Source organism: Lichenostomus cassidix, chromosome 25, assembly GCF_008360975.1.
Source record: "Lichenostomus cassidix isolate B80296 chromosome 25, HeHo_3.0, whole genome shotgun sequence".
Taxonomy (NCBI): domain Eukaryota; kingdom Metazoa; phylum Chordata; class Aves; order Passeriformes; family Meliphagidae; genus Lichenostomus; species Lichenostomus cassidix.
In genome coordinates, this window is record NC_139505.1 from 1,947,498 (window position 1) to 1,959,327 (window position 11,830).

The 11,830-nt window shown below is 60.0% G+C and overlaps 1 protein-coding gene across 2 annotated transcripts; it reads right to left on the bottom strand.

Annotated features, from left to right (window-relative positions):
* Nucleotides 1-296: 296 nt before the first annotated feature.
* ITGA10 (integrin subunit alpha 10) lies at nt 297-11,327 on the bottom strand. Of its 2 annotated transcripts, XM_085082255.1 has the most exons (30): nt 10,410-11,324; nt 9,645-9,756; nt 8,947-9,044; nt 8,785-8,864; nt 8,567-8,681; nt 8,370-8,497; nt 7,720-7,868; nt 7,263-7,413; nt 7,010-7,175; nt 6,844-6,917; nt 6,551-6,695; nt 6,025-6,173; nt 5,802-5,945; nt 5,315-5,518; nt 5,093-5,223; nt 4,523-4,689; nt 3,712-3,854; nt 3,502-3,609; nt 3,342-3,427; nt 3,123-3,264; nt 2,605-2,697; nt 2,455-2,531; nt 2,272-2,355; nt 2,099-2,183; nt 1,920-2,033; nt 1,758-1,841; nt 1,543-1,656; nt 1,342-1,434; nt 766-879; nt 297-562 (listed from the first exon to the last, which is right to left on the bottom strand). In XM_085082255.1, the coding sequence occupies exons 1-30, from the start codon at nt 10,465-10,467 to the stop codon at nt 506-508; spliced, it is 3,465 nt and encodes a 1,154-aa protein (XP_084938381.1). In that variant the 5' UTR covers nt 10,468-11,324; the 3' UTR covers nt 297-505. The 2 variants fall into 2 exon arrangements, 1 of the variants encoding a protein (XP_084938381.1); XR_014856479.1 differs by lacking the exons at nt 297-562; nt 766-879; nt 1,342-1,434; nt 1,543-1,656 and having other exon boundaries at nt 1,757-1,841; nt 2,455-2,473; nt 8,370-8,681; nt 10,410-11,327.
* Between the last annotated feature and the right edge of the window lie 503 nt (nt 11,328-11,830).

Consider the following 11,830-nt stretch of genomic DNA (forward strand, 5'->3'; position numbering starts at 1 on the left):
TGGGTTTATCCTGGTCGTTTTCCCTGTTACCCAGCATGTATAGCTCCCCTGATGGGGATTTCTGGGGGGTCACACCCACTCCCTGCTTCCACTTCTTTCTTCTCCCTTGTAGTGCTGGAAATCAGGAATTCCTTCCCTGTCCTGAGTTAAACCTGGATTTAAGTCCAGAGCCAGTGGGGCCTGGGATTTGGATTCCGCCCCCCCCCCCATCCCTCTGTGCTGTATTTGGGATCAATCCTGAGGTTCAAGAAGCATTCCTGCTCCCAAATCACCTGCGTGCACAGGGATGCGGGACATGGCAGTACCACAGGCTGGAGTTTTATTGCTGGAGCTGCTCCATTCCATCTCATTGCCCCTTTTCACACTTCCATATGCCCCCCAGATCCTCTGGCTGCACCCTCAGGGCTCCAGCCTCACTTGCTCATCCTTCCGCCAGCCCAGGAGTCCCAAGCCCCGGATGGCCCTGGAAGGTTACAGGATGTCCTCTTACAGCAGAGCTGCCGCCTCAGTGCTCCTGATCGTCGTCCTCCTGGGAGGGCTTCCGATGGGAGAAAAATCCCAGCTGGGAGCAAGGGGGGATGATGATGAATGGGGAAGGTGGAAATGTCCTCCCTCAGGGGCGACATTTACCCACCTTCTCATGACCCTCTCAAGGTGACATTGTGACCCTCCCCCAGGGTGCCATCATGACCCCCCAGGGTGATACCGTGACCTCCGACTGGGTGCCATCACCCCACCCCCAAGGTGACATCGTGACCCACTCACCCTCCAGAGGCCAAGGCTGAGCAACGCCAGGAGCAGGAGCCCCCCCAGGGCACTGCCCCCCAGGATCCACAGGGACACGGGCACCTGCCTTCCCTGGAGCACTTCCAGCACCAGCTGCAGGAACACAGGGATAGGGGAATTAGCAAGAGGAACAGAGAATTTGGGGGAGAAAACCAGGATGGGGGAGCGGGGGGAGAAAGAACAGGGAATTTGGGGAGGAAAAATGGGGTGCTGCCCCAGTGCCCACTCCTGCACCAGCTGCTCCCCGTACTGCAGCACCCTCACCTGAAACAGGAAGAGTCAGAGCCAGAGGGATCCCCAAAACCACAAGGAATTTGGGGTAGAAAACTGACTTGGGGTGGAAAGAGGGAATTTGAGAGGAAAAACAAAGACAGAAGGGGAAACGGATTGAGGGGTAAAACAGGGATTGAGGGAGAACAGGGAATTTGAGAGGAAAAACAAGGGCAGAAGGGGAAACGGATTGGGGGGTAAAACAGGGATTGAGGGAGAACAGGGAATTTGGGGAGGAAAACAAGGATGGGGACGAGAAATGGAAAATTGGGGGGGGGGTCCTACCTCCCTGCGCTGTGCCCCCTCCTCCAACATAAACACGCCCCCTGTTACCCCCAGCCAGACACTGCTGACAATCCTTATGCTGTGGAATTTCACCTGGATATGGGAAAAGGAGGGGGTCTGAGCTGTGTGTCCTGCCCCCTCCGAGATGCTACCTGGAGCAGGGGTGCTCCCTAATTCCCAGCATGCCCCCCATGTACTCACTCCACTGAAGAAGCCATCATGGAGGGTGCGGAGGAGCTGGACAGACACTCCCCTGCCACGCTCCAGCCTTCCTAAGTGGCAGCTCAGCTCCTGGCACCAGGTGTTGGAACAGTCCTGGGGACAAAAATTTGGGGGGAGGGGGTGGAGTGGTGGAGATCCCTCCTGGACCCTCAAAATCCCCGGGGGGAAAGAGGAGGGGGCACAGCAATCCCTACCAGCCTGTCCGCGTGCAGCAGATCCTCAGGGGGCACCAGAACCACCCGTGTCCCCTCAGAAGGGGGTTGCAGCACACAGGTGGCCTGGGGAGGGAGAGAGGGAGGTCAAACGGAGAATGCAGGGACACTTCCAAGCCTGCCTTAACTGTCCCACATACTCACGTTGTCAGCCAGGACATGGGTGACAGACAGGATGGTGGCCTGGCGGTGGCCTAGTGCTGGCAGGGCCATGTGCAGGGTGACATTCTGGATGGGGTAGCACCCCAAATTCTGCACCTGGAGGGGGGCACGATCAGCCAGGGCTCCTACAGGCCCGCCTCCCCAGGCCCCCATCATCTCACCTTGACTGTGGTGGTAAACTCAGGGCCAGAGCTACGGGTGAATGTGCGAAGTGGATGAACCTCGTAGCGGTGCAGGTTGGTGTTACTGGGGGGAGGCACACAGGTGGGTCACATCGCGTGTGTCCCCCCTCTGTGACCCTCCCCTGCTCGGCCTCACGTTCTCCCAGCCCCACCTGGACAGGAACAGGTCAGGCTCATAGCGGATGGGGACAGAAAGCTTGACCACGTTGTCCTCTGGTGTTGCCTCGGTGCTGTCACTGGAGAGGGGAAACGCTCAGGAGGATCCCCAGACTCCACCCATACCCCCGGGGTGTGCCCCCTCCTCCGAGAGTTCAGCACTCCCCCGTCACCCCTACCTGGTGGCCTGGAGCGTGACTTCGGCATGGTCCAGAAGGACGGAGCAACTGAACTCCAGCTCCAGGGTGAAGGACACCTGGGGGGGCTCAGAGGGATGTGGTGGGGGTTTGGGGGTCACAAAGGGCTCATGGGGGTCTCAGGGGTCCTACCTTGGCCTGTGAGCGGAAGACAGGGTACCCCACACTGCAGTGCCGGCGGTGCCCCCCCAGTGCTGAGCACTCCAACTTCATCATGCTGGGATCCTGCCAGGGAGACACAATGGGGACCAGGACATGGAGCTGAGGGACCACTCCGTTGGGGTGGGGGGAGGTGTCAGCAACAGACTCCCACAGAGGGATACTGAGAGACCCCAGGGGACCAATGGAACCCTATCTCCTGTCTGGGGGGGGTGGCTGGGGACACGATGGACCCCCATGTCCCTCATGGAATGGGCTGGGGACACAGTGGATGCCCAGCTCCCACCTGGGAGAGGCTGTGGGCACAATGTACCCTCCTGTCCCACTTGAAATGGGTTTGGGGACCCAGTGGAGTCTGACCCATCCCACCTGGAATGGGCTCAGACAAGAATGACCTAGAGGTTCTCCAAAAACTGGAGCCTCCGTCTTTGTCCTGGTGGGAGAGTTTGGAGGGGTTCCCCAGGGATTTGGGCCCCTACCCCAGGCTGCACCTGGAGCACAAGACTGGAGAAGAGGAGGTTTCCAGGCAGGTGCAGCCACAGGCTGGCATTATAGGCATTCTCTTCCCAGTTCTCCAGCTCCACCTCCACCAGCATCCGCCTCCGACCCTTACGCAGGATGTGGGGGCTCTGCCTGGAGGCCAGAGAGGTTACAGGGGGCTCCTGGGATGCCAGGGTCACCATGAGAACGCTGGGGGGCACCAGGGGTACCTGGATCCCACAATGTCCGTGGTGGCCTTGAGCACCAGGTCGGTGACACACTCATCATCATCCCCACAGTCCTTGAAAAATGGGATCTGGAAGGAGCCAGGGGTGATCCTGGTGTCCAGGGGTGATGCTGGTATCCGGAGACACCCCTCCCAGTACCCACCAGTTTGCGGATGGTGGTGGGAGATGCCTCGTCCAGCACCGACCTTCCAGCTACATCCAGGGCCCAGCTGAGGGTAAGGCTGAGGGGCCGCAGGTAATCTGAGGTGTCCTGCAGAATCGGGAGATCCCATTAGCCTCATTCCAGTCAGACCTCGGGAATCAGGGGCAGGAAGAGCCCTCCCGTGTGGCAGGGAGGAGTCCTGGGGCTGACCAGGACATGGAAGGGAACGCGGATGCAGCTCTGCCTTCCCAGTGGGAATTCAATTCGGCGCTGAAGCAGACGGCGGGCACCCGAGTCAAAGGCAGCACGGGATCCTGGAATCCGCTCCTCCAGGGATACATTGTACCTGAGATCTGGGGGATAGGGAGCGGTTCAGGGACCAAGACACCTGCGGGAGTGGGTATACTCCAGGATGCTCCAGTGCGACTCCAGGGAAGTCCTGCGATGCTCCAGGGACACGCTGGGGGGCACCAGCGGGGCTCCAGAGAAGGCTCAGATGCTCCAGGATCTCGCGACATGCTCCGGGGATTATGGATGCTCTGTTGATATTCAAGGGACACTGCAGCGTGCTCCTGGGAGATGCCAGGGCTACCCTGGGATGCTCCAGGGGTGGTCTAGGATCACCATATGTATGCCCTGGAAAGATTAAGGGAATGCCCATGGGATGCTCCTGGGATGCTCCAGGGACATTGAAATTCTCCAGCAACACCCTGGGATGATCCAGGGCCCTCAGGATGCTCCAGAGATGCTCCAGGAATTCTCCAGGACACCTTGGGACACTCCAGAAATGTTCCAGGGACACCCGCGGATGCTCCTGGAATGTTCCTGGAATGTTCCTAGATTCTCTACGGATTCCACCCTGGGATTCTCTGGGGACACCCAGAGATGATCTGATGAAGCTCTGCAACATTGCAAGGATACTCCAGGACCCTTTGGGATGCTTCTGGAATGCTCCAGGGACAGCCAGGGATGCTCCAAGGATGCTCCAAGGACCCAGCAGTCCCCCATTGCTAACACTCACCGATATCCATGTCCACGGGTCTCTGTGTGCGTGTCCTGGCATGGAAGCAAATCCGGGCCCCGAGGCAGACGGCGCTGGAGCCGCTGCGCTGGCAGTTCCGTCGTGTGACACTGACGGCCGCCGGCTCCACGGACATCCACGCGGACACCTGGATGATCCAGCGGGACCTGAGGGATACAGTCACACCTGGGATCTCATCGGGAACATGTGCGGACAGGGACACCCGCCCTGTCCTCCCCTGGATCCTGTCACAGGGGAAACTGAGGCATGGAGAAGCCTGGGAGGATCCTGGGAGCATTATAAGTTCTCATAAGAGGAAACTGAGGCACGGAGTCCCTGTCCCCTCGAATGTCCCCATGACCCACATGTCACTATTCCTGGGGTGCCCCCGTCCCGGGAGTGGCCCCATACCCTCTATCTCCCTGTCCCAGAGGTGTCCCTGTTCCCCACAAGTCCCTGTTCCTTGGGATGTCCCTGCCCCCCGGGGTGCCTCTGCCCCCCATGTCCCTATTCCCAGGGTATTCCTGTGGCCAGAGTGTCCCTGTCCCCGACCCCCTGACCCTTACTTACCTCAGCACTACGGCCGCACCCTGCGCTCCCACGGCCACGTCCACCAGCCCGTCCCCGTCCATGTCCACCCGTCCGTCCACGCTGATCCCGAAATACCGGAGGCTCCACCCCAGCGCCGCCGCCTCGATGCGCTGGGAACGAGGGTTGTGGCATCGCAACTGGTTCGTACAGGGTTGTGCTCACCGCAAGAGTGGCACCCAGCCCCTCCCAGCGCCGTCTCACCTGCTTGTACTGGGGCAGGAGGGTGCCCGGGGCGCCGTGGAACACGTAGAGAGCCCCGCGGTGCCCGTCCTCCAGCGGAGCTCCCACCACGGCTCCAGCCAGCCCGTCCTGGCTCAGGTTCGGCACCGCGCCCAGGGCCGAGCCGAACCGGGAATCCTGCGGCCTCGGCTCGGGGTACAGCGACCCCGCGGGGCTCAGACGGTCCTGGATGGTGCGGGAGGCCCTCGGTACCCCCACGGGACAGGCACCCGCTCAATCCCACTGTGTTCCCCTGATTCCCTCAAATCCCTTCAACCTCTTGCATCCCTCCAATCCCTCTACATCCCGCTGATCCTCCCGATCCCCTGCGCCCAGTGCACCCCGATCCTCCTGTCCACCCCAGCCCCCCCGCCCCTCTCACTTGCCCCCTCCCCAGCCCCTCACCTGCCCCACACCGTAGAGGTACCCCCGCCACCCGACTCCCCCAGGCCCAGACCTGCCCTCTCACCTGCCCCACACGGTACACATAGACCCTCCCCGTCTCCCTGCTCTGGCCCCCCAGGTAGGTGGGCGCTGCGACCAGCAGCAGGTCACTGTCCCCGTCTCCCTCCAGGTCCAGGGCCAAGACCTCACTGCCGAAGTAGGAGCCGATCTGGGGGTGCAGTGGGGTTGTGAGGCTGAGGAGGGTGGGCCACCCAAACTGCCCCCCAAGGCCTCTGGCTGCCCCCTACCTGCTCCCCCATTAGAGCCTGGGCCACCGTCACGGTTCCCGTGGGGTTCAGCTGGAAGAGGACAACTTTGCCCTTGTGCTGGAATCGGGGGGCTCCAGCCACAAACAAGCGCCGCCCCCCTGGGAGTTGCAGCGAGGACACGGAGTACCCTGAGGGAGGAAGCAGGGTCAGCACAGCGGACAGCCCTGGGGAGACAGGGTCCCCAGTGCATTCCTGGGACATCCTAAATATCCAGGTTCGGAGCATCCCTGGGGTATGGAGCATCCCCAGGCCACCCCAAATATACAGGACACGGAGCATCCCTGGGACATGGAGCATTTCTGGATCATCAAGCATCCCAAATATCCATTACACAGAGTATCCCCACTTCATCCCAGATCTCCAGGACATGGAATATCCCTGATTCATCTCAAATCTCAAGGATATGGAGTATGCCTGGTTCACGTCACATCCCTTGGGACACCCTCATCCCTCAGAATCACCCTCATCCCTCAGGATCCGCCCCATCCCTCAGGATCGCCCATACCCAGATACGCTGCGTGGTTCTTCAGCTGCAGCGGGAATTCCTCCTGAAATGCTTCCCGGGGTGGAACAATGAGCCCATGCTGGCTTTCCTCCAGCACGCCCCCCTCCCAGTCGTAGGCTCCCACCATTCCAAAGAGGATCCCATCCTGCCAGGATGGATAGGACATATCACCTCGGGGACAGGGCAATGCCTCAGTGTCCCCAACCCCCACCAATGTGACTCTCCCATCCTGGGACACTCAGCAGGGCTGGGATGGGCTGAGGGTTATATTCCACCTTTCCCAGTGGGATCACCTCGAGGCGGTGGATGGAGAAGCCGATCTGAGACATCTCCAGCTCAAAGGCGCTCTCATTGTCTCCATGGGTGCCTGACCATGGGAGGAAAGAAACTCTGTTCCTCCATCTGTGTTTCCAGCTGGAATTCCCAGCCCTTCCTGGGACCCCAGACTTAAGCCAGCACCTTCCAGGCTGAAGATCCGATCTCCCAGAGCATCCACGATGTCATTGAGGGCAGCCTCATCTGTGACATTGAAAAAATACTTTTCATCAGGGTCGCTGGCGATGGATTTGATCTCCCGGATGAAATCCTCGGGATCCTGCTGCCGACGCAGGTAGTGCCCCAGAACCTGAAGGAAGGACAGGGGTCAGCAGGAGCATCCCCCCCCCCAGGGTGAGAGGAATGCAGGGATGGGGCTCGGTGGGAGCGGGCTCACGGCGATGGCATAGCGGGTGACATTGTGCCGGTCGCACTCAGCCAGTGCTGCGGGCAGCTCATCCCCGTCGTGGGACTCCCCATCTGTCACCACCAGCAGCACCCGTGTGGCCCCTGGGCGCCCGCCTTGCGCCAGGCTGAAGGACTCTGTGCTGTGAGAATGGAGCCTCTGTTCCATCCCCGTCCTAATACTCTTCCCAGTCCTGACCCTGCTCCTAATCCTGACCCTGACCCAGATCCTAGTCCCGATCTTGATCCCAATCCCAATCCAAATCCTGACTTGATCCCAAGCCTGATACCAATTCCAATCCCGATCCTTATTCAAATACTGATCCCAACCTGGACCATAATCCCAATTCCAATCCCAATCCCAACCCTACTCCCCCTCCCAATCCTGATCTCAGTCCTGACGCCAAACCCATTCCCAATCCCGCTTGCATTCCCACTCCAGAGCCCACCATGCCTGCCGGATGGCCATGGCCGTGCGCGTCTCCCTCCCCTCCTGACGCGTCAAGTTCCGGGCAGCCTCAAGCAGGCGCTGAGCCGTAGGGTGCTGCCCCAGTGCCCATTCCTGCACCAGCCGCTCCCCGTACTGTAGCACCCCCACCTGAAACAAGAAGAGTCAGAGCCAGAGGGATCCCCAAAACCACAGGAACATTCCTCACACCCCCAGGGAATCCCCAAGTCCACAGGGGCCTCGCAAATCCCCAGAGTGCTGGCCCGACACCTGCTCCTGCACCACCTGCTCCCTGTACGGCAGACCAATCACCTGAAACGGGCAAAACCTGAGCCAGAGGCCACCCAAAATCCAAAGAGACCTCCCCCAAATTCCATGGATAACCCTAATCCCTGGAAAATGGCACATTAGGCCTCTTCAAAACCATCTCTAGTCAGCATAGTCCTGGGGACAATGATGTTGACCCAGGGTAGCACCATCCCAAGGGTGGCATCACCCCAGGATGATCGCATCACCCCAGAGACCATGACATCACCGCAAGGCTGGCATCACCCCAGGGGCAACAGCATTGCCCTGGAGACAATCACCCTGCTCTGGGGACACTATCCCAGCCTTGGAGACACCATGGTGGCCAAGGTGCCACGCCCTGACCTGGGTCTGCTCAGGACCAATGAAGAATCGTCCCAGGATGTTTCCGAGGAATGTCTGCACCTCCTCCCAGGGGTAGATGCTGTTGGAGCCGTCCAGAACCACGATGATGTCCATGAAGGTGGAACAGCCTGGCAGGGGACATGGTGACACCAGGGTGGCACATCCCAGTACATCCCAGTACGTCCCACCCCACTCACGCTGTGCTGTGGGTGTGATGGTCCCCGTGAGCTGGAGCTCTTCATTGAGTCGGACGCAGCGGCCGGAGCTGAACACAGAGGTGCCACATTCCTGGGACCAAAGTGGGGCACACGCCTTGGGGGATGACACAACAGGAGGACACAACAGTGGGTGACATCAATCTCCCTCCCTCATCCCCTGCCATGCCTCAGTTTTCTTCTGCGAAGGCTCTGCTCACCACAAATCCACCATCCCTGGAGTCCACCAGTGTCATCCCGAGGCGTCCAGCGCTGCTGTGGAGCCACGGAGCTGTGGCCCCTTGAGGACACAGGGACAGAAGCAGGGTGAGCACCATGGGGCCCCCTGGGCCTCACTGGTCACAGCCACCCCCCCTCAGTACCGAGGTTGGCCTTGGCACAGGAAGAGTTTTGGAGTCCCACGCCGCACTTGTAGATGTCACCTTGACCATCCCCGTCCCACGGGGCCCCCACCAGCAGCCTGGAGGGACAAGGCGGGGCACAGGGAGGGACACTTGGGGACAACAGGAATGTTATCACCCCCACTCCAACTCAGCCGCCCCTTTTTGGGGGCACTGTGCCAGGCCGTGCCACCCACACTGCAGCACCAAGGCCGCTTCCATCTGTCTGTCCGGCCGTCTGGCCACGGCCTTCTGCTGCTCCAGCCCCTGCCCTCCTATGCTTCCCCTTCCCAACCTCAATCTCCCTCTTCCCTGCCTCAGTTTCTCCTTCCCAAACTCACTTCCCCCCCCTTTTGCATCAGTTTTAGCTTCCTCACTGCCTCAGTTTCCCCCTCCCTTATCCCCTTTTTTGACTCAGTTTCCCCCACCCACCTTCAGTTTCCCTCTTCCCCTCCTCAGTTCCCCCTTTCCCACTTCACTTCCCCCCTTCCTGTTTCCCCTTTCCCACCTCAGTTTCCCCTTTCCTACTTCATTTTCCCCTTATCAACCTCATTTTCCTCTTCCCTGCTTCAGTTTCTCTTTCCCCACCTCGCTTGCCCCTCTCCCCACCTCAATCTCCCCTTTCCTGCCTCAGTTTCCCTTATCTCCCATCTCCCCTGGGTCACCCCGGGGTCACTCACCACTTGCCCCCATCGGCCCCCCACTGCAGCACCCGGTACCCAAACTGGGACTCAGGCGGTCCCTGGAAGACCCGCGGGTGCCACACGTCGATGTTGAATCCCTCACAGAGCCCTGGGGAGGTGATGGAGGGTCCTGAGGGTGGGGAGGGCACCCAGCACCCATCCAACGGCACCCGGGAGGGGGATAGGGGTGCCCGGCGCCTCGATGGGAGGGAGGAAACTGCGGGGAAAAGAGGGGGGGGAACCCACGGAGAACCCCCAGCACCCCAAACACATCCCTGCCACCCAAATTAAGTCCTCAGTCCCCCAGTCCAAAGCCCCGTGGTGCCCAGCGCTGTCCACATGCCTCAGTTTCCCCCACGACGGGGAGCGTAGGGGGGCCCCACTGGGTCACAGACGGGCGGGGAGGGTGAACCGGCCCCGACCCCCGCCGGAGGAAGGGGTGGGGAAGGGCTGGAAATTATTCTTTTTGTCTTTTTTCGTCTTACGGGCTCACCTTCCCACCCTCACCCTGCCCCAAACCCAAGGAGATTTAGGGGTCTTCTCCCCTCAAAAAAAACCCTCCAGAATATATCGGGCGGGGGAAATGACCAAAACCGGCCAGTTTTACCCCACCTCCCCCAGACACTCAGCGAGGAGGGAGAAACAAGTGCGGCTGGACTCCGATTAATGAGTACCCCGCTCCGCACCCTACCTCATCCTCTGACAGCCCCAAAACACCCCGAAATTGCCCAAAACCAGGGGATTGGGGGGAGAAGCTGTTACCTGGGACCAGGAACAGCGCCAGAAGCACCCCCCGGCTCCCCACACCCCACACCGCCATGCTGCAGCTCAAAGGTGACTCCGGCTCCAGTCGGGACGAAATCCCAGGGTTTTTCCCTTTTTTTTCCTCTTTTTTCGGTATATTTTCCCTCCTCCTTCATCTTCAATTGGCTGCTAAAAATAAATGTGGTTTTGGAGGGCGGAGGGGGGGCAAAGAGTTCGAGGGGAAAAAAACAGGCGAAGTGGTACAAATACAGGAAAAAGGGGAGCGGGAAGAGGGGAGGAGGAGGGTGAAGAATTTTGTGGGGGCTGTCGGGCGCTTGGGGAGCGCTGGAAGGGGATTTTTTCCTCTTTTCCTGGCAAAATGGGGTAGAAAAAGTGTGTGTCTCCCTCAAGGACTGATCCACACGGAGGTGGCAGTGACACCTGGATCTTCCCCGTGGAGACTGTCGTGGGGGGAAGTTGGAATAAGGGGTCTTGGGGGCCCCCGCTGGGCTCTGGGTGGGGTTTGGTTTGGGCTTGGGTGGATTTGGTGTAGATTTAGGTGGATTTTGGGTTGCCACGTCCTCCGAGTGACACTGCCACCTCCCGGACTGAGCTTTGGAGTAGGTTCGGGGAAAAAAAAAGGGAAAAAATTCACTTTGCGATTTAGGACAGAGGGAAACTTGTGCTGCCAGCGGCTGTGGGACGGGCTGGAATTTTCGGGGAAAAAAACAAGGAATTAGGAGAAAAACAGACAAATAGCGACTGTGCAGCCCCAGCAGTGGCCACAGACGACCCCGCCCAGGTAGGGCCCCACCGGCACAGGTAGGGCGTCCCCGGGTCACAGGGGAAACTGAAGCACGGGGGAAACCTCCTCCCACTCCAGATTCCTTCTCTTTTCCAATGCCCAAATGACACCGGACAACCCAAGCCCCGTACCAAAATCCCTCTGCCGCACCTCACCCCCCCCACCCCACCCCCCCACACCCCACCCCCCCACACCACCACGGGACAGCCCTCGTGTGCAGGAGGTTGGTCCAGGCTCAGCCAGGGGAGGAACAGCAACGCCAGAGAGCCAGGATGGGAATGGAATGGACAGGGAAGCCCACACTCCGGCTCCGTGGGTTCCCCAAAGTCCCCTGAAACCACAGGAAGGTCCTAAGCCCAGTGCCCCCAGTTCAGCCCATTACTACCAGTACAGCATTCCCAGCCCATCCCAGTGCCCCCAGTCCAGCACTCCTGCACCTGGGATGGGGCAACCTTGGATGTATGGACAGATGGGAAATGAGGTGCTGGACAGAAGCTGTATTAAGGGCCCTTGGGGTGCTGGTAAGTGGCCAGTTGAGTCTGAACCAGCAGTGCCCTGGCTGCCAGGAGGGACATCCGTGTCCTGGGGGGCACCGGGCAGGGACTGGAGGGGATTGACCCACTCTGCTCTAGGC

Bases quoted from the DNA above. Each gene is read 5' to 3' on its own strand.
- ITGA10 (XM_085082255.1), bottom strand. From the start codon at position 10,467: ATGGCGGTGTGGGGTGTGGGGAGCCGGGGGGTGCTTCTGGCGCTGTTC. The intron at 9,757-10,409 runs GTAACAGCTTCT...TCACCTCCCCAG, and splicing joins GGCGCTGTTCCTGGTCCCAG to GGCTCTGTGAGGGATTCAAC. The intron at 6,174-6,550 runs GTATGGGCGATC...TTCCTCCCTCAG, and splicing joins GAACCACGCAGCGTATCTGG to GGTACTCCGTGTCCTCGCTG.